Source organism: Mobula birostris, chromosome 21 (genome assembly GCF_030028105.1).
Source record: "Mobula birostris isolate sMobBir1 chromosome 21, sMobBir1.hap1, whole genome shotgun sequence".
Taxonomy (NCBI): Eukaryota; Metazoa; Chordata; class Chondrichthyes; order Myliobatiformes; family Myliobatidae; genus Mobula; species Mobula birostris.
Genome location: NC_092390.1, coordinates 58,482,507 through 58,504,166, shown reverse-complemented (window position 1 = coordinate 58,504,166; position 21,660 = coordinate 58,482,507). Strand labels below are relative to the sequence as shown.

The following is a 21,660-nucleotide window of genomic DNA, read 5'->3' as shown; positions in this document are numbered from 1 at the left end:
ATCTATCCCGAAGATGTTGACCAAAGGAGTGTTGTACGCAGGTACCATCTTGACCGAATGTCCCAGCATGCATTTACTTCTTTTGCTCATCATTTACTTCTGGGAATTATGATCTAGACTAGACTTAATTATTCCAAAGCATTCTACATCAACCTCACATTGGTCTGCTCCAGTTAGCTTACAGTCTAGTAAATGCTAAGCGTTCTTCATTTTGTATCTATCATTGTCTCTGAGAATAAAGTCAGACCCTCTTTGTCATTGAAGTTGTGAAAGAATTGTTACAGGTGAGGAGTGGTGATGGCAGGAAGAGAGATACACCGTCAGCTATTGTGGGATATTAAAGATTTATAGTAGACTTCAGGTTATCAAAGCAGACAGTTATCAGGGTCTGAGGTCAGATATGTTACTGATTCAGAGTAGATATGAAAGGTCTACACTCCAGTCTATTCCCTCAGTGGGTTCCTAATCTCTAACAATGTCCCAGAAACATAGGAACATAGAAAACCTACAGCACAATACAGACCCTTTAGCCCACAAAGTTGTGCCGAACATGTCCCTACCTTAGAAATTACTAGGCTTACCCATAGCCCTCTAATTTTCTAAGCTCCATGTACCTGTCCAGAAGTCTCTTAAAAGACCCTATTGTATCCGCCTCCACCACCGTTGCCAGCAGCCCATTCCACGCACTCACCACTCTCTGCGTCAAAAACTTACCCCTGACATCTCCTCTGTACCTACTCCCCAGCACCTTAAACCTGTGTCCTCTTGTGGCAACTATTTCAGCCCTGGGAAAAAGCCTCTGACTATCCACACGATCAATGCCTCTCATCATCTTATACACCTTTATCCGGTCACCCCTCATCCTTTGTCGCTCCAAGGAGAAAAGGTCGAGTTCACTCCACCTATTCTCATAAGGCATGCTCCCCAATCCAGGCAACATCCTTGTAAATCTCCTCTGCACCCTTTCTATGGTTTCCACATCCTTCCTGTAGTGAGGCGACCAGAAATGAGCACTGCACTCCAAGTGGGGTCTGACCAGGGTCCTATATAGCTGCAACATTACCTCTCGGCTCCTAAATTCAATTCCACGATTGATAAAGGCCAATGCACCGTATGCCTTCTTAACCACAGAGTCAACCTGTGCAGCTGCTTCGAGCATCCTATGGACTCGGACCCCAAGATCCCTCTGATCCTCCACGCTGCCAAGAGTCTTACCATTAACATTATATTCTGCCATCATATTTGACCTACCAAAATGAACCACTTCACAATTATCTGGGTTGAACTCCATCTGTCACTTCTCAGCCCAGTTTTGCATCCTATCAATGTCCCGCTGTAACCTCTGACAGCCCTCGACAATATCCACAACACCTCCAACCTTTGTGTCATCAACAGACTTACTAACCCATCCCTCCACTTCCTCATCTAGGTCATTTATAAAAATCATGAAGAGTAAGGGTCCCAGAACAGATTCCTGATGCACACCATTGGTCACCGCCTCCATGCAGAATATGACCCGTCTACAACCACTCCTTGCCTTCTGTGGACAAGCCAGTTCTGGATCCACAAAGCAATGTCCCCTTGGATCCCATACCTCCTTATTTTCACGATAAGCCTTGCATGGGGTACCTTATGACAGTCCTTTACAGACTGTCCTACTAATATAGACGAGACGTGAGGACCTCAGCAAACTGTGTCTCTGGAACTTTCCGTAAGGTATTGTTATATCGAGAGACCAGTTAATCTGATGGCACAATCATTAGCAGAGCAGCAGCAGACTACGCCTCTCCACACAGCTAATGAGTCCAAAGGACCTGCAGGAACCAAAACAATTTGGCACCAGTGGCATCATAGGAGTTGCCAATCAGCTTTGAACTCAATGTAGGACTGCCATAGGGACTCCAGCTCTGGATTTTTCCATCGTGGTTTACTCCCAAAGCCTTCCCCATGATTGGGTATAGCCACAAGGCAATGGAAGTTTGAGATCAGAGTTTGCCTTCTCCTAGGTGAGCTGCCAACCACAGCTGACAAGCCCCACCTGCCTGAAGCAACTGGTTTTAAGGTGCCAGTACCCACCTTTGCCTCTTCTGCTGTCAGTAGAAATGGTTCCACTAGGCTTAGTAGCTAAACCACTTGTAAAAGCCAGGAGCTGGACTTAGTTGTCAGTGGCTATTTGAGACACAAGCCATCAGGTGCTTATCCCTAGCACATCTCCAGCTATAATAACCTTAAGGAACCATACCTATCCTAAAAACCTTAATGACCCCTTTCTATATTGGCACTATCTATCCTCAGTGCATAATCATACACTTTCTTCAAAATCGGCTGTTCCTGTGGAGCTCTTGCTGTTTTCAGTGCTGTTCCAGGGAAATCATCTTCAATTGGTTGTACTCGATGTCATGGTCAATTGAGATAAAATGATGCTCTACACTGCATCCATAACAAACAACCTAATCCGGACCCACACCACTTCCTCACGACTCAAGAAGGCAAAGCAGCGTCTACACTTTCTGAGGAAATGAAGATGTTCATGGCTCATCACTCCCATTCTAACAACTTTCTACAGGAGCTCCATCGAGAGCGCATCATCGTCTGGTACGGAAGCTGCAAGACCCTACAGAGGAGAGTAAAAACCATTGAAGTGATCATCGGCGGTCTCCTTTCCCCCCTACTTGTGACATTTACTGGGGGCGTTGCAGCCAAAAGCACTGTTGAGGATCCCTATTACCTACCCCACAAACTCTTTGACCCACTACCATCAGGAAGGAGGTACAGGAGCATCAAGACTAGGATCTTCTCTCAGCCTGTGAGACTGATAAATATCGTGCCACCACCGAGGTCTCATTACTTGGAACGTGAACTGATTACTGTTTACTTGTGCTGCCCTTTACTACATATTAACTTATATATAGTATAATATTTTGTTTTATGTGCTGTGTGTGATATATGATGTGTGGGTGACCATGGTCTGGAGGAATATTGTTTTGTTTAGTTGTATATATGCACAGCCAGATGACAATAAACTTAAACTTGAACTCCCTACCATCCATCGCAGACATTTCTCAGGAGAACTGTGTACGCAGAGCCCTTAGTATTATCAAGGATCCCACCCATCCATCCAGCATCCTCTTTGACTTTAACCAGCAGGTAGGAGACTACGATGCATAAAGACAAGAACGGTCAGGGTGGGAAACAGTTTCTGCCTCCAGGCCATTAGGCTTCTGAACTCCCTGTCAATGATTAATCTGTTTTGTACCTCACAGTATTTAATTTATATACTTTACTTTGTTTATTTATGCGTAATTCATCTGTAGATTTTATCCTAAGTTATTGTGTATTATGTGCGTGTTATGTGAAGTATTATGTTTACACCCCGTCTCGGAGGACTGTCCTGTTTGATGGTATATGTGTATACCATCAATAAACTTGACTTGACTTGCACCATCATGAGAAAAACAGACTTTAGCTCCAAAATGGCCAACAGAACTTATGGTCAGTAATTAGTATGACCCATCAAATTTGACATAAGTTTGTACTTCTGAATATAACCACTGATGCCCCCCCCATAAACTGATATCTCTGATTATAATCACTAATGCCTTTTTCTTTATCTAACAATACAGCGATTTCTGGTTAATTGGGACACACAAGGACTAGTACATTTTGGTTAATTAAGTGGCTTCCCCAATTAGCTGAAGTTTCACGGAAATAGTTAAAAAGGTATAAAACAGACCTTTTATATGATTACTTAAATTTATAATCGCTGGGGGATGTAGAGGAGATAAACTACCACTACCCATTAAATGGTCCCAACGGCACGCATCTCAAGTAGTCTGGGACAACCAAATCCAGCTCCTGACCCTCACATGTGGCTTAGTTACTAAGCCCAGTGGAACTGTTTCTACTGACAGGAGAAGGGGCAAAGACAGGCTACAGGCACCTTAGAATCAGTCGGTTCAAGTGGATGGGGCTCATCACCCAAGGTTGGTAGCTCATCTAGGAGAAGGAAAACCTTGATCTCAAAACTCCACTGCTTTGTGGCTATACCCACTCGTGGGGAAGGGTCTAGGAATAAACTCTGAGGAAAAATCTGGAGCTTCAATCCCCAAGGCAGTCCTACATTGAGTTCAACATCGACTGGCAACTCCTCTGATGCTGCTGGTGCCAAACCGTATCGGTCTCTGCTGTTCCTTTGGATTCATCCTGTTCCACGGGCTGCAGCTTGCTCTCCACATCTTACTGCCCTGGCTTGCATATCATGTGTAGGCAGTTGGGAATTGTCGACACCAACAAACTAGGGCCTCAACAAAAAAGACAAACTACAATTTATTTGAGTAACAAATTATGTATTTAAGTAAAATATAGAAGAAATGAGAACACTACCAATACTACAGGAGGTTGTCTGTCATATGTGACAATGAGTGGGATAGTTTTTAAAGTGAGAAGAGCTGTTGCTCAGGGGTTGTTACACTCCCTTGACCTCAGACGTTTGGGACCAGTAGTACAAGTAGTCATCACAACTGATCTTCCTTGGTAGTAGTGGATAATAATGACATTTCTGTGCTTTGTCATGCCCTTTGCTCTCCATGGAGCATTGAAGAACAGCCTTTCTGGCCGTTGAACCTCACGGTAGATCTCATTTGCCCAGTCCACTGGGGCTGACTTCGTAAGGTAGGACAGGCATGTCCCTATCTCACTGGGGTATGAGGTATCAGACCTGCTGGCTATCCTTACCTGGTTTAGCGTACCTGTTGAAGCGGTGTACGGGGGAATGGCCGCTGTTGCATGCAAACAGCTACATGGTGCCACAGGTGGGGACTGAGTGTCTGGTGGGTCCAAAAGTAGCCTCCAGGGTGATTGTCGATACCTTCACATTCCTTCTAGTTTCTATCTTGTTGAAGTAGTGAAATCATTTCATTTTCACTCCCTACCATTTCTGGCATTTCCAAGCCTGAATGTTTGAAATTGCAGTGAACAAAACAATTCTGAATTGTCTTACTGCTTATTTCTTGCCAACTGTCAGTGACAAAAGTCACTGTTTTTTGAAGACAAATACACCCTTCCGATGCTACTTACAAACTGCTAATTCTAAGCACCATGTAGTGTCTAACTGCCACGCAAGCGCACTCAATTGACACTAGTTAGACGCTGTTTGACAACAGTCTCCTGTCGCAATTAATCAGCATAGTGTCCCAAATAAACAAAGGTAATCCAGGCTATTTTCTCAAATAGATTTTGTTCTTTAATAGTTTGTCCCAAATGAGGGGCTGTCCCGATTAACTGATGGCCCAGTTAACTGGAATCCACTGTACTTTTTACCACTTTTATTCAGTGAGCTTGATTTATAAGCAATAAATTTCATACCACCACTGTTTTTACGTAAATCATGCACTTTGTCTCGCTGTTGATCACATCATCAAGGCTCACCTTTCTTAAATAACTAGTGGAGACAATGTCAACGTACTGGCATTGTGCAGTAGAAACCTAATTGGATTATTCATAGAAATGAGTGGAGCTCTAAAACATTTTTGGGTTTCTGATTCCGATGATAGCCTTAGCTTTCTCTTCAAATGGCTGCAGCCTGTTTCAACCAAGTTTCAACCAAGCCCGAGCTAGGGCTTTACTCTTTGGAGAGAAGGAGGATGAGAGGAGACATGATAGAGGTGTACAAGATAATAAGAGGAATAGATAGAGTGGATAGCCAGCGCCTCTTCCCCAGGGCACCACTGCTCAATACAAGAGGACATGGCTTTAAGGTAAAGGGTGGGAAGTTCAAGGCGGATATTAGAGGAAGGTTTTTCACTCAGAGGGTGGTTGGTGCGTGAAATGCACTGCCTGAGTCAGTGGTGGAGGCAGATACACTAGTGAAGTTTAAGAGACTACTAGCCAGGTATATGGAGGAATTTAAGGTGGGGGTGGGTTATATGGGAGGCAGGGTTTGAGAGTCGGCACAACATTGTGGGCTGAAGGACCTGTACTGTGCTGTACTATTCTATGTTCTATGTTCAAAGCTAGTCAATTTTTTTTGTTCTTATGAAAACCACTTTGATTTTAAAAGCAAAGTTGTATCCATTGGGGTGGTGGAGTGGAGCTACATCTCTACAAAAGGAGCTGTAAGGTGCTCTTCCTTCCTCTAGCCTTCTGGTCACCCTTGGGCAAGTTGTAGCACCTGCTTAGTCCCCAAGGTGAAGCCACGGGAGCAGGTGGTGGATGGTTGTATGAACAGCTCATGCATATTCCAAGTCCTGGTTATGTGACCACTGATGTCAGGCAGACAATCTATGAAGAGTATTGATAATGACTGGGGTCACCAGTGTTGTAAAGATACTGCCCAGAAGAAGGTAATCTGTGGAACAATTGGCCAAGGACATAGCAGCCACTCCAGGTCCAACCAAAGGTGTAATTGTTCACCTTTTGTGCCTTCTTTATGATTGCCAAACACTGCTGGTTATGAAGAACATCAAGCACTGCAAGTTTACCCCATTGGTGAGGCTTGATAGCAATGGAGTTGGACTTGCTGAGTACCATTGTTGTGGTGTTTCTTGGACTTGCTGCATACTGTTGTGCCAAGGTGCTGCTCAGTCCAACAAAAGGTGCAAGCGATTATCTTGGACTTTTTTTTCTGATCACAAGACTTGGCTCGATATTAATAATGTAGAGTACTGCAAGTCCAGTTCACTGTTTTGTTGGCATGACCAATGGTGGAGGAGCTGCGTTGTCTTACTTGTGGTGAGGACTAATCTCTCATGCCCCAGGGGTCACCTGCTGCAGCTCCCCAGGAGGAGATGTTGAGGCAGTGTGGGAGGGTGCTGGAGTCTGTGCAGGGTTGGGGGTTGGCCCCCACCTCCCATCAATCAATGTCACCCTTCAGTGTTCGCTTGGTGCTGGCCTCTAGTGTTTACTCAGTGGAAGAACAAGCTGGACCAGGACAACATCCCATGCACCATCATTCTCCAATGACCAAGTGACCTACTAATTGGTACGTCATTGGACTGTAGGAGGCAACTGGAGCACCCAGAGGAAACTCACACATCCGCAGAGAGAACATACAAACCTAGAGACGGCACTGAAATTGGACTCTGAATTCTGGTGGCCTGAGCTGTGATAGTGTCGTGCTAACTGCTATGCTACTGTTGCTGTGACATCTCCAACCCCATTCTCAACTAGCACTTCCAATCCTACTTTCCTACCTTCTCACCTAACCTTTGACACCACTAATAATCAAGGACCTATCAATCTCTGCTTTAAATATACCCAGGGTGAAGATATGTCTCTGCCAAAGGAGGTGTGAAATGCTCCTTTTACCACTAGCTTGCAGGTCACCCTTGGGCAAGGTGTAGCACCTGCTTAGCTCTCCCGATCAGAGTCACGTGAAGCCATGGGAGCAGATGGTGGATAGTCATATCAGCAGCTGGTCCATATCACAAGTCCTGGTTATGCGACCACTGATGCCAGGCAGACATTGTCTAAATAATGTTGATAATGGCTGGGGCCACCCATCTTGTAAAGACACTGCTCAGAAGAAGGCGATGGCAAAACGCTTCTGTAGAAAAAATTGCCAAGAATAGTCATGGTCAAGACCATGATCACCCACGTCGTATGGCACAGCACACAATACTGATGATGAATGACTTGGCCTTCACAGCCACTTTGTGGTGCTACTCCGTCTTCCTTCCGTAGTCTCAGATCTACACTTCAGATGCTGTGGTCACAGGGAGAACTAGACACGCCACACGGACTGAACCAGAGGTCAGGACAAAACCCGGGTCACTACATCTGTGGGCTTTTACTCTGAACTGCAGTAATATGCATTAGGGCTCACTAAAAATTCAGCAAACTATGCTGTGCTATCTTAACTACAAAAATGCATTTATCAACAGCTATGAAATAATTATGAATCATCATACAAACCTTAGGAGCGGTGGAAAGAGAATTAATCAATGTTTGTACGAGCGGTTATAATTTGCAAAGCTATTGGGAAATCAGACTTATAGATTCTTCAGAAGTTGGGATAGATTCAGAAGACCACATTATGTGTTATTGAATTCTATGGGTTTCTTTATATTTGATGGCTAAGTGTGAAGACCTTATGTGAAAATATGAGGGTAGTGGGTCCCTGGGATTATGGGAGTAAACAAAATGGCACTGGTGATACATAAGTAAGGTATTACAGGCAGCTCACAAAACATGGATGTACTTTTAGAGATCCTGGAGGTTAGGTCACAATCATTTCATCACCAGTTGACGTGGCATCATCAGAGTGCAATTGTGTTGTCTCTGAGAAACGTTTGCAACTTAATCTCCAGGCTCGACAAACAACCCTTCAAACAAACAGCCAGCCCAAGCTATCAACCTTCTCTTTCATTTCATGTACATACTTTGATAATAAATGGACTTTGAACTTTGAAGAACACTTAAAGAAGATTGAGAATGTACCAGACAGCCATTAGAATAGACTAATGACTATCCTCATCAGTAGACCCTACAGAGCATTTAGCCCTTCACGAATATATTCAGTATTATAGGAGACAAGGATATTCCCTGCCCAAGGAAATACTAAAAAGTCCTTGACAAGTGGCTAAGTCAAGCCCATGGCTCAATCAGCTGTCAAAGCAGAAAATAATCAGGTGCTGCAGCAGCATCAGAAATGTTTAAAATTCAGCAAACTATTAATATATATATATCTCAAAATATCAAGACATTTAAAATAATTTTAAAACAAAAAAACACTTAAAGCATTAACAACAAAAAAACTGATTGATTAAAACTGGTTACTATCTGAATCTTAACTCAGTTCCTCCAGCTGTCTCTCTCCTTCGAAGTAAATGGAGTTGATCTTACTTTTCCAGGTTTAACCTGGTATGGGTTTATTGAGCAGATTCTCAAGATTACAAATTTCAGAGTTATATAGGGATACATGCTTTGATTAATCCTAGGGATTGCCTGAATGTTTATGTTCTTTTACCATACTCCACGAGGAATCAAAGCAAAGACCAGAAGTACAGCATAGATGGCAAGACATTGGTGAAGTCCATCAAGAAGTTCAAGCCCTCTGCATTTATGCAAGCTTGTGCCTTGAATTTCTTGACACTTATATGGTTAATGCCAGAAATTGTCAGGATAATCCACATCACTGTATTTCTCCCTCTCAATGTTCCTCTAAGTTCTCAGAGGAAAAATAGAGTTTCTATTCTCTTCAAACACTCATGATGCATACCACTTTATAATCTATTTTGAATCCTTCTACCTGAAATGATCATTAAGAAGAATGTATAACAAAGGACCTATGACATATTATGGTTTGCCTATTAGCTGATATATCTATTACTTTCTCATTTAACTTGTAATTAATCTCACTCTAACAGTGTCTTAAACCCTCTATTTCAGGGATTCCAAACGTTTTTATGCCATGGACCCCTACCATTAACTGAGGGGTCCATGGACCCCAGGTTGGGAACACCTGATCTATTTATACGTTTCATATATAAGAAATAAAGTCAATTCAATTCATAGAGAAATGCAGTTTGTGACTTTATTCTGCATACGTTTTGTAAAATTCAATTTCAGGAACTAGTCAAAATATAACCTTTTAGAGTACCATGGATAAATTTACTTTCTGAACATAAAGCTGAGCTTCTTTCAGTATTTCATATTCCATTAACAACTTGTGATAGTTATCTTTTGTGTAATGTGCTTTGTTGCTGAAATATTCAAGGGATCACTGATATTAGATTGTATCTTATTCGGTCATTACTTGTTCTTACACATATTCTCAGAAGCAGCAGCTTTCGAAACCGCTACTGTCCTTTGTGGATAAAAAAATGGGATTTAATTTTATTTTGCAAAAATAGTCCCTGTAACTCCACATAATTATACATTAACAACATAAGATCATGAGAGGTAGGAGTGGACGTAGCTCAATCATCCCCTTGAGCTTGATCTACCATTTGATGTTGAGCTAATCCTGGCCTAAAAGTACATAAGAAACAAGGACAGAAATGGAAATGATTATTTTGCAATAAAACTGATACATCATTCAATTCTGTCCTGACGAAGTGACTTGGCCTGAAACGTCGACTGCGTTTCTTCCTATGGATGCTGCCTGGCCTGCTGCGTTCCACCAGCATTTTGTGTGTGTTGCATCATTCAATTCTGATCATTTAGCTTGCAATAAAACTAATCCAATCATATAAAGATGACATTATTCTTCAGAGGAAGTTACCTACATAATAATACATTCTACTCACACAAATATTTTAATATAGGAAAATCATTTGTGGGCAACTTGGAGATCTGAAATAATGTCCTCCACCTGAATGTTATTTAAAAAAGCACGGCCAAACTCATCATTACAGTCAGATGTTGTACTTTCCCCCAAATCTAGTATTTGATTTAGAAATCAATGTTCTGATTGACTATGGGTTCAAAAGCTGAGAGCAATGCTGTGTTTTAACTGATAAATCCAGACCGTTATCCTTTAGCTTGATGGAAGGTCCACCAAAGCTTTTATACCTGCAATAATTGTGATCACCAATGCCATATTTGCTGGGACTTTGCATGTGAGTACCAATGGCTTCTTTGAGTAGCAGGTTAGAGCTCCAGTACAGACACCTCCTCCCCTGTTCAGTTTGCTTCACACGACCTCTGTATGACACACCATTACCCTGGTAGCATTCATTTGGTGCTGTAGAAAAAGGAAGCGCAAATGAACAGAATATAAATAAGAACTTCACTAAGTTTAAGTATCTTGGGTCTTGAAAATAATTTTGGAGGTAATATAATATGTCATGAGTAATAAGATGTCTGATACAAGGTACAGGAAAGAGCTTGAATTAGTTGTATTCAAGTGCCAGTGTGGAATTTTCCATGTCTAACCATGTTCCAATAAACCTGATTGATACGTTGATGGCTATTTCTGTAAATACAGAGAGCAAGTTTCATGTATGTAACTCACTAGTTTATTACCAACTCTCTGCTCAGAATAAATAATAAATTCAAAATATCTTTGGAAACTTTGAAATGATTTATGTTTAAACATTATTCCTTCAATATCAATGGATAAGAACATAACATGGTCCTTTAAATCTTATTTTAATGCAGGCTCATGGATTAAATCAAATCCATGGACGTTTCTTGTGAATGCGATATCCTCCACTGAAACAACTGATATTTGAAGAGCTCAATAAATATTTGCTTTCTAGTTGCTTCACCAGGTTTTAGTGTTCTGATGAAGCAGTGGCAGTGTTTTTTACATTCCCGGTGTGAAGGTCTAGGTTAATGGATCCAGGCTAACTGGTGAAATCAAGTCAGCAGGGCTGAGCATATTGGACTTTGGAGCCTTTTCAGGACAGCAGCACTCACAAAGGTTATTTTATTTTTCATCATCCAAACATCCAGGATGTGCGTCCATGTTTAAATGGTGTGTCACTTCAGAATACTTAACAGTAGGTAAATAAAAGGATAATTCCTCCTCACATACATATACAGTATATATGTATGTTACAATGCTCTCTCTCTCTCTAAATAAATAATAAGTAGTCTTAAATAAAGAGAAAAAAATATAATGTGGTAGTGTGCGTGGGATCGTTCATTTTCCATTCGGAAATCTGATGGCAGAGAGGAACAAGCTATCCCTGAAAATTCTACTCCAAATTATAGATCTTGCCATTTAATGGAGTCAGGGTCAGCAATAGGAAAAGGCTGTAGACACCCCAATGAATCTGCCAGGATTAAATCCAGGACATATTTGCAAGGATCCCATCTGGATAACAGGAACTATTAAAGCAAACAATGTTATCGAGGTGAATGTGTTTAGATTAGAGACATCAGCCCCAACTAGTATGATTAGTAATTTTACCGATTTCACATAGCTCTCCTCTGAATGATCCGGCACAGTGACAAGAGAAGGATTTTTTCTTCCCAACTTTGCATGTAGCTCCATTTTTACAGGGATTAGGGTTACATGGTGCAGTTGCTGGCAAGACAAAATTGTTAAAAATAATCATTTGAGAAAAGAGAAAGATTATGAGGGAAGCAGCATTAGAACATAAGAAATAGGAGCCAGAGTAGGCCACCTGGCGGTCGAGCCTGCTCCACCATTCAGTGAGATCATGGCTGACCTGACCTGACCTGACCTGGTCTAAAGCAGGACTGATTTTTAAAAAAGATAAAGCTAGAAACTTGCAGCAAGTCCATCAGCACCTGTGAAGAGAAGCATTGATAACAGGTGTACATCATCAAGACCTGGGAGGAGACATATTAATGAACCAAATAGATTTCAATAGACTGTTGATTAATCACCATTGACAAGAAAAGCTGATTTATATTAAAGATTCTGAGGGATGAGAGATATTCATGCATCTGGAAAGACTGGGGTTAATTAGGAATTGTCAGCATGGCTTTTATGCGGAGATCTTGTTTTATGAACTGGATTTTGAATCATGTGACCAGGAACATTGATGAGGACTGGGTGGTAGACATGCCTTAAATGTATTTCAGTAAATCATTTGATATAGTTGCATATGCTTGGCTGCTGGAAGGTTAGATTGCATGAAATTCAGAACTAGTCCTTAAGAGCAGATGGATACAGTATAACCTCCCTACTCTGAGGATACCTCCAAGAGGACCACAACCTTGTCATGGTTTGGAGGCTTGTGCGCCTCAGTGACCCGGAGAGCTATGTTGGCTGGAGTCAGGGCCTTGTGCTTAGGTTTTAGGTTGGGTCACCCATGCCAAACAGTTCAAAGGATAGAGGGAGATGAAGAGGGGCCCACTGGTTCTCCAGGTTCAGGGGTTCAGTTCGGGGCATCTAGTCAAACAAAACCTGTTACAGAAACAGCAATTTGGAATCCTTTGACATCTGAGTGTGATGGTTTTCCTGGGTCTCCACCTGGGACTTGCATGGCTGACGGTAGTGAAAACTGAGTGGACACTACTGGCATGATGAAGGAAGCCCTGAGCACCAGCAGAGATGGAAGACCTTCATTGCTGCCTAAACACCAGTAAGTAAGTAGGTATTGTGAGGATACCTGTAGATATCTGTATCAGATAGGGCTTAAAATCTTTTGAGTTTAGAGCTTTGTGGACTGGAAACCAATACCATCAAATGGGTGAAGAAGGCTTTTGGCTTGTTAGCCTTCATCAGTCAGAGCACTGAGTGTAAAAGATGCGAGGTCATGGTGCAGTTGTACAAGATATTGGCGAGTCTGCACATGTAGTATTGTTTCTGGTTCGGTCACCCTGCCGCAGGAAAGATGTTATAAACTGGAAAGTGTGCAGAAAATACTTATAAGGATGTTGGCTGGACCTGAAGGACTGAGTTATAGGGAAAGGTTAGACAGATGAGGACTTTATTCCTTAGAGTGTAGGAGACTGAAAGTTGATCATATAGAGGACATGAGGGCCATTAGTAGGATAAATACCAACAGGTTTTTTTTCCCCTGGGTTGGAGACTCCAGAACTCAAAGGCAGAGGCTTAAGGTGAGAGGGGAAAGGTTCAATAGGAACTTGAAGGAAAGCTTGTCTATACTGATATGTGTATGGAATGAGCTGCCAGAGGAAGTGATTAAGGCAAGTACAATAGCAACTTTTAAAGGGTATTTGGACAGATACATATATAGGAAAGGTTTAGGAGGTTATGGACAAATGCGGGCAAATGGGACTAGGCTGGATGAGCATTTTGGTCGCCAGGGATCAGCTGAGCCCAAGGATCTGTTTTCTTGCTGTATGACTCTATGACCCTATAATTCTATATGGAGAGGTATTTAAAAATTCCTCAAAAGACGTGAGAGTATGTGAGAAGATCAACTAATTCAATCCACAAACTGAAGTGAGAGATTGAAAGCATCTCATACCAAAAAAGGGAACAAGGAAGAAGCATGTAGGGAGTTAGCCATTAGTAAGATATATTAAAATGTAAGGAAGTTAGCCATTGTTAAAATAGAAGATGGACAGGTGACAGAGACAGGAATATCAAGGAGGCTGCTAAAACTTTCATTTGCACAACTTGCTACTCAGGCCATATGGCAGACAAATGCTCAGCTGAAAGACAAAATATTGTTCCGGAAATGCATTGAAGGTTCTAGTTTACTAAAACCATCTTTCAAAAAGTTTCACATCAATAAAAAGAAAAAGTTAAATCAAACCCATGGATGTCATGAAAGGGAAACACCTAATTTTTTTCTGTATTTAAACATGAGATCCTGTTATTAGGAATAGACTAAACATCATCAGCAGGCATCCTGTTAGGGGACGGACAGGCATTCTTTCTATCAAGGGTTTTAAGTCATCACAGAAACATCTGCAGCATACTAGGAGGGTATTTTTCTCATCACTTTGGTATACATTAGTTCCACAATGCTGCTTTTTATATTTAACCTTAGAAATTTCTCACTTCAAAAACTGTTTAAATCCCTTTTAATATTATTTATGGAACACCCATCCTCCATTTTTTTTCCAGTGGAACATTCCCGATCTCAGCGTCTCCTCATCTTCCTCGATCTCTTTTGCCAATAGATCTATGATCTCCAGTACTGACCCATTGGTGAAGGCAATCAATTTTTATTCTACTCACTTTGCTAAAGTCTGCCATCAACCCAAGACTCTATTAGATCACATTTTTGTCTTCTGGTACCAACATAAACAGTTCTAGCATTTTCAGTTTCTGATGACTGAAGTACCTCATACATATGTACATACATCTTGGCCATCCTACACTGCTTGCTTAAGTTGAAATCAGGTGTGCTCAATTCTTTTCAATAATTTATAAACTTCTAGTTTTGCCTTTAAGTCCATTCGTTATATATACACTGAAATAATCCACTTAATATGTTTATCAGCTTTATCTGCCTTCTTCACAAACTTGCATATAAAAATATAAGGATCTCTCGTCTCATGTACATATTTCACCTCCTGCCCTTTATTGCAAGGGTTGGCAACCTTTTCTATGCCATGGACCCCTACTGTTAACCCAGGGGTCTGTGCACACCAGGTTGGAAACACATCAGAATCAGATTTATTATCACCGGCATGTGTCGTGAAATTTGTTAACTTAGCAGCAGCAGTTCAATGCAATACATGATAATTTAGAAAGAGAAGAAATAACGAAATCAATTAGAGTAGGTATATATATGTATACTGAATAAATTAAAAATAGTGCAAAGACAGAGATGATACATTTTTTAAAAAAGTAAGGTAGTGTTCATGGGTTCAATGTCCATTTAGGAATTGTATGGCAGAGGGGAAAAAGTTGTTCCTGAATCACTGAGTTTATGCCTTCAGTCTTCTGTACCTCCTTTCTGATGGTAACAATGAGAACAGGCCACGCCCTAGATGATGGGGTTCTTAATAATGGACACTGCCTTTCTGAGGTACCACTCCTTGAAGATGTACCCCCCTCACCTTAAGCCTCTGCCTCGAGTTCTTGAGTCCCCAGCTCATGGAGAATAGAATACTGTTGGTATTTGTCCTGCTTATGGCCCTCATGATTTTATGTCCTCTATATGGTCACCTTTCAGTCTCCTATGAAGTCCTCACCTGTCTAACCTTTCCCTATAACTTAGTCCTTCAAGTCTAGCCAACATCCTTATAAATATTTTATGCAAATTTTCAGTTTATAGGAATAAAGTCCTAACCTATTCAATCCTTCCTTATATCTCAGGTCTTCTAGACCCAGCAACATCCTCGTAAATTTTCTCTGTACTCTTTCAATCTTATTTACATCTTTCCTGTAGGTAGGTGACCAAAACTGCACGCAATACTCCAATGTCTGTCCTATGCTTATCCTCCCAAAGTGGATCACTTCATATTCCACTAGACTGAAATCAGTTGCTGCCTTGCTCATTTCATTCTATCTATACCATCCTAGAGCCTGTTAACAACTATTTTTTCCCCAAGAGTTGCATCATTTGCAACTCTATACTGACTGCTCCTTCCAGTTGGTCCAGGCCATTTATAAAAACTGAAAAGAGTGCTGGGTGGAAAAGCAATCCTTCTGACTTCGGTCAAATGCCTCCCTGTCAGAAAGGAACTCTCCCATCGCCATCTTTTGTTTATTAAGTAGATTTTGAATGAAAAGCTAATCCTTGGTCACTGCTTCTAAATGGCTGGAAGAGCACTGGGCTGATCGTACGTACTTTTTCAAATTTAACTCCAGGTCAATAGAGTAAAAGTGGATATAGTTCGGCTCAAGGTTATTGGTGGTAACGAAGGACAAAGGTTTTCTCTAGTGCATCCGTACGCCACTTTCTCCTCCATTCCAAGACAGTGCACATTTTTAATCACTTCCCCTCCCCCCCAACTGTTACAGTTTTCAATGCCATCTGAATTTTATCAAACAATTTAATTGTTAGCCAGACACCATGGTAGTGTAGTGGTTTAGCAAAATACTTTACAGCATCAGTGACCCAGGTTCAGTTCCTGCCTCTGCCTGTAAGGAGTTTGTATGTTCTCCCCGTGACCGTGTGGGTTTTCTCTGGGTGCTCCTCTTAGTGTTTCCTCTTACAGTTCAAAGACATACCAGCTGGTAGGTTAATTGGTCACTGTAAATTGTCCCACGACTAGGCCAGGGTTAAATTGGGGACTACTTGGCAGCAAGGCCTATTCTGTGCTGTACCTCAATAAATAAACAAAACTTGTTAGTCAGCATGACAATCCAGGTTTGTAGCTCTCCCTGATGAAACCATTCCTTTACAACTGACAGTTAATTTTGTCTCTGATAATGGCTTCCAATAAATTCCTCACTACTGATATTAAACTAGTAGTTTATCGGTTTTCCTTTATCTTGAACAACTTTGGACATTCTAAACTAAAATGTCCTCCAGCTTCTCCCTTGCATCCAATGAAGATTGAAATGTTGTGACCAATGCCGCCTCTATTTATAGATTCATCCCTAAGTTTATTACCGATCTTTGCTTTATTTTGATCTAGTTTTTTAAAAAGGATTATCTTCTAAACAAATTAATAAGAGGACGAATAATAGAACATTTAATTAAGAACGCAAAAAAAAAGTAAACTTCAGTTTCTTATAAGCAACTGTGGTGCTGCCTCAGAGTTACAGGCCCTCAGATTCAATCCTGATGGTAGGAACTGTTGAAGCAGAGCATGTATATTCCCTCGATGAATGTCTGTGGTTTCCTTTGTGTGCTCCTATTTGCTCCCATATCTCAGAGCTGCTGGTTGGTTTAGGGTGAAAGGTGAAAAGATTAAGGGGAAATTGAAGGGAATCTTCTTCATTCAGAGGGTGGTGAGAGTGTGGAACTAGCTGCCAGCGCAAGTAGTGCATGCTAGCTCGATTTCAACATTTGAGAGAAGTTTGGATAGGTACATGGATAGTAGGGGCATGAATGACTATGGTCCGCGTGCAGGATGGTGGGAGTTGGCAATTTAAATGGTTCGGCATGGACTCGATGGGCCAAAAGGCCAGCTGCTGGGCTATAGTTCTATATGACTCTGACTCCTGTAAATTAACCCTTGAAACAGATTATTGGCAAAAGAAGATAAAATGGCATGAGTGAAAGACAGCAGATTGCAAGGGGACAAAGAAATGAGGAGTGAGGAAAGAGATTGCTGTTCACTGTTCGCTCTCAGCTGCATGGGTGTGTGGCTGCGCATTAACTGAAATGCTCTTGTGCACATAGCCTTTGTTGCCACACAACTGGAATTTTCTTCTATATAATCATTTAAAATGCCCTACATTTTCCAGGCCATGCAAAAACTTCCTGCTCAGAACAATGGTTGGTCTGTGCAGTTTTAAAAAAAAATTAGAGGGAATGTTGCTGCTTTGTAGCCTTGTTCTGTTTTGTATTAAGACATGAAATTACGATTCTACACACAAAGACTGAGGAACAACACTGATTGAATTCATACTTCTATTTTTATGGCTTTGCTGGTTTAGTTACTCACTTTATGAGCTTTGTCACTGAGTAAAGTTAGGTAATCCACTACTCTCATTTCTGCCCATATAAACCCCTGAACCTACTAACTGTAAAGGACAGAAATGAGCTTATTTTCAGATTTCAAAAGATTTTATGGTTCATAATAAAACATATCTTACCTCGTTTGCATCCTGGGAGCACGTACGGGTGCTTGCATTTACATTTGTAATATGGTGGGTTGGGCTGGATAATGCATTCACCATTTTTGCATGTCTTTTTCTTGCAAGGATCGTTTACTGAAAAGAAAAATAGAGAATGTATACTAATCTTCTGCATTCAGTTACTATGGGTTTATAGCAGCAGATCAATGATTAAATCAGTATTTTTGTTTATTTCTAGTTTATTTACCATCCATGAGCTAAATAGGGTGGCATGGTAGTGTAGTGGTTGGCATGGTGCTTTATAGTACCAGCAACCTGGGTTCAACTCTCGCTGCTGCCGGTAAGGAGTTTGGATGTTCACCCTGTGACCACAGGGGTTTCCTCTGGCTGCAACGGGACAAATTGCTCCGGTTTCCTCCCACTGTCCTAAGATGTACCGGTTAGTAGGTCAATTGGTCATTGTAAATTGTCCCCTGATTAGGCCAGGGTTAAACTGGGGGATTGCTGGGTGGCATGGCTCAAAGGACTGGAAGGGCCTATTCTGTGCTGTATCTCAATAAAAAATTATTTTGGTAATATAGAGAGGATATTTAATTCAAATCTTGTAAAAACTGTAAAATCTGATTTAAAAAAAACCTGTTTTGATTTAATTTAGAAGGGTTATTTTTAAATATATTTCTGATATTTGTTAATGTTTCATTAATACAATTACTGAGTAGTAGATTTTATAATAAACTACAAACATGTAGTCTGTCCTCAGGGCAGTTTCAGTTTAAGCTAATTTGGATTGGCTATGGGTTTTCTCTCCCTCTTCCATCCCAGAATTCTGCAGACCTTAACTGACCTGAACTGAACTGAACAGTCCTGGACTGTTTCAATGACTCTGTGGTTTGATGTTTTGTATTCTGTGTTTTTCCCCCATTCTTTTTTGTTGTTTGCACGATTTGTTCTCTTTTTTTGCACGTTGGGTGTCTGATGCTTTCTTTGAATGGGTTCCATGGTGTTTCTTTCTTTTGTGCCTGTCTGTGGGAAGACAAATCTCAGGGTTGTGTACCGCATACCTACTCTGATAATAAATGTACTTTGAACTTTGCATTTGACTCTTACCATTTTTTAAAATTCCAGACCAAGTCACATTTTACAGACAAACATTTTACATGTATTTGTTCTAAATGTCTGTGTTATTTATAGAATATTCTCTAATGGGATTTGTTGCTTTGTTCATGGTTGAATTACTACCCATAGTTGCCTTGGTGAAGATGGCATCACTTTGCTTTATATACCTCATTTCCATTGTGGTCCCTTAGATTAAACAATCTCATTTGATATTTTAACCTGCTTTAGAAGAATTGTGGTGTTTAATAAAGGAGCAAGGATTCCTTCTTTCTGGGAAGGAGTAGAATGGACTGAAAAGAAGTGGCACTTGCAGGGTTTGGAATGTACTGTCATAAAGCAGATTGCTGGAAAACTGAATTATAATAGGACATACGAAGATACACAGAAGGCCAGATGGCAGGTATGAAGAAATGCTTCAGACCCATAACTGGGTAAAGGAATATCCTTTGAAACTTCATCAAACCGATGGTTTAACACTTTATCTCCCATCAGCACTGCCAAATCCGCTGAATGTGTCTGGAGTTTTGCTTTTATTTTCGACGTTATGGTGTCATGTTTCTAGTGCCTTCTGGAGCTGAGGACAACGAGTTTTCAAAGTGCTCCTTCATTACTAACTGAACAGTGATGAAGGCGACCGCTTCAAATTCCCGTCCTGAATATGAAATTTGCAGATGTGAGGTGACATAATTCTAGCAGCAAATATTGCCTGAGCAGTGGAAGAGGCAGGAATGAAGCAATATATATATTTTTTGCATCAAAAAAAATGGATGATGCCACATTAATGAAATTGTTCATGTTCAACATTAGTTATATACTTGTACTGAGATACCAGGTTAATGATCTATCATTAGGAGGTAGTTACTTGAGAGCAAGCAGAACAGAAAATGATACTCAAGAGCATTTGTTAAGTAGTAGTTCATTAGTTGGATAACACTTTGAAATGCCCAGAGGTAACGACAGGTCCTATTTCCTTAATTTGTCTTTGTTATTATCACACATTAAACAGCTGGGCAACATCTCAATATTGTAAATGGTTCCCAATCCTGCACATTGTCTTACAGTTCAGTGTGAATCCCGTCTTCAAGGGAATTACTTGCAGAGGCAGCAGCAATTCCTTTCTTCACAATTCTTTACTCAAAGTACATTGTTCACTTATCCAAAAGGACAGCAGGAATAAGCCAGGAAATTACAGGCTAGAGAGCCTCACATTAGTGGTTATGAAATTGTTGGGAAAAAAGTATAAGGAACAGGACATGTGTTCACTCAGCAAGGAAGGAATCTATCAGGGGAATCAGCATAGTATAGTGCTGGGGAAATCCCCTCTCACAATCTAATTGAATATTTGAGGAAGTCACTAATGAAAGCAGGATGGTAGGTGTGTTCTGCATGGACCATAAAGAGATCTGATTAGAAAGTTAGCCTTGAGGCTTTTCACTGGTCAGGATAGACCACAAATGCTGCATCCCAGCGATCTACATGATATGCATGCTAAGGCAGTACAATATGGAGAGCAAGTTGTTGCCCGTGTAGCAAGACCCCCTCTCTATGCAGCAGATGAATCCAAAGGAATGGCAGGGACTGACACAGTTTGGCACCAGTGGCATTACAGGAGTTGCCAGTCAGTATTGAAATCGTTGCAGGACTGCCTTAAGGACTCAGCTCTGGACTATTCCTTGGAATTTACTCCTGAAGCCTTCCCCATGTGTGGGTATAGCCGCTAAGCAGCAGAGCTTTAAGGTCAAAATTTTCCTTCTCCTAGGCATGCTGCCAATCATGACTGATGAGCCCATCTGCACAAAGCCACTGATGTTAAGGTACCCGTAACCCACTTTTGCCCCTTCTTCTGTCAGTCAAAATGATTCCATTAGGCTTAGTAGCTAAACCATACATGAAGGCCAGGAGCTGGGCTTGGTAACCAGAGCTCTTTGAGACCAACACCATTGGGAACATTTACTCAAGCCCATCACCATAAGTTTGCTAATGGCACAAAAAGTGGTGCAGATGTAGATAAAAAGAAGGCTGTCTAAGGACAAAGCGACATAGATCAGTTGGAAATTTGGGTGGAGAGGTACAACTCAAACTTAATCCAGACAAATTTGATGTAATTTATTTAGAATGTCAAATACTGGCAGGTCATATACAGTACATGGCAGGAACCTAGGAGTGAGTGCCTAGGATACGCAGAGAGACCTTAGGGTGCAAATTCATTTTCCCCAACAATGATGACACAGATGGACAGATAGTGAAGAAGACATTGGGAATTTTGTCTCCATAGGCTGAGGGCTTGGATATAAGATTTGAGCCATTACATGGCACCTGTGTAAAAAAAGCATTGGTTAAGTTGTGTTTGGAGCATTGTAGTAGCCACAGAAAGAGTGCAGAAGAGATAAACCAGGATATTGGCAAGAATGCAGGGCTTTAGTTACGATGAGAGATTTAACAGGCTATGATTGCACCAAAGGCCAGGGATAGTATGGGGGAGACTGATGAATACTCTCCTTCTAGCAGCT

At 41.1% G+C, this 21,660-nt stretch overlaps 1 protein-coding gene across 1 annotated transcript in view; it reads right to left on the bottom strand.

Annotated features, from left to right (window-relative positions):
- The window catches only part of LOC140185869 (hyaluronan-binding protein 2-like), a 71,370-nt gene that overhangs the window by 24,100 nt on the left and 25,610 nt on the right, over positions 1–21,660 (bottom strand). Inside the window, exons 6-8 of the mRNA XM_072239665.1 lie at positions 18,053–18,169; positions 11,858–11,974; positions 10,513–10,684 (exon numbers count right to left, since the gene is read on the bottom strand). Coding sequence (XP_072095766.1) covers positions 10,513–10,684; positions 11,858–11,974; positions 18,053–18,169 — 406 coding nt within the window. The remainder of the gene's footprint in view (positions 1–10,512; positions 10,685–11,857; positions 11,975–18,052; positions 18,170–21,660) is intronic.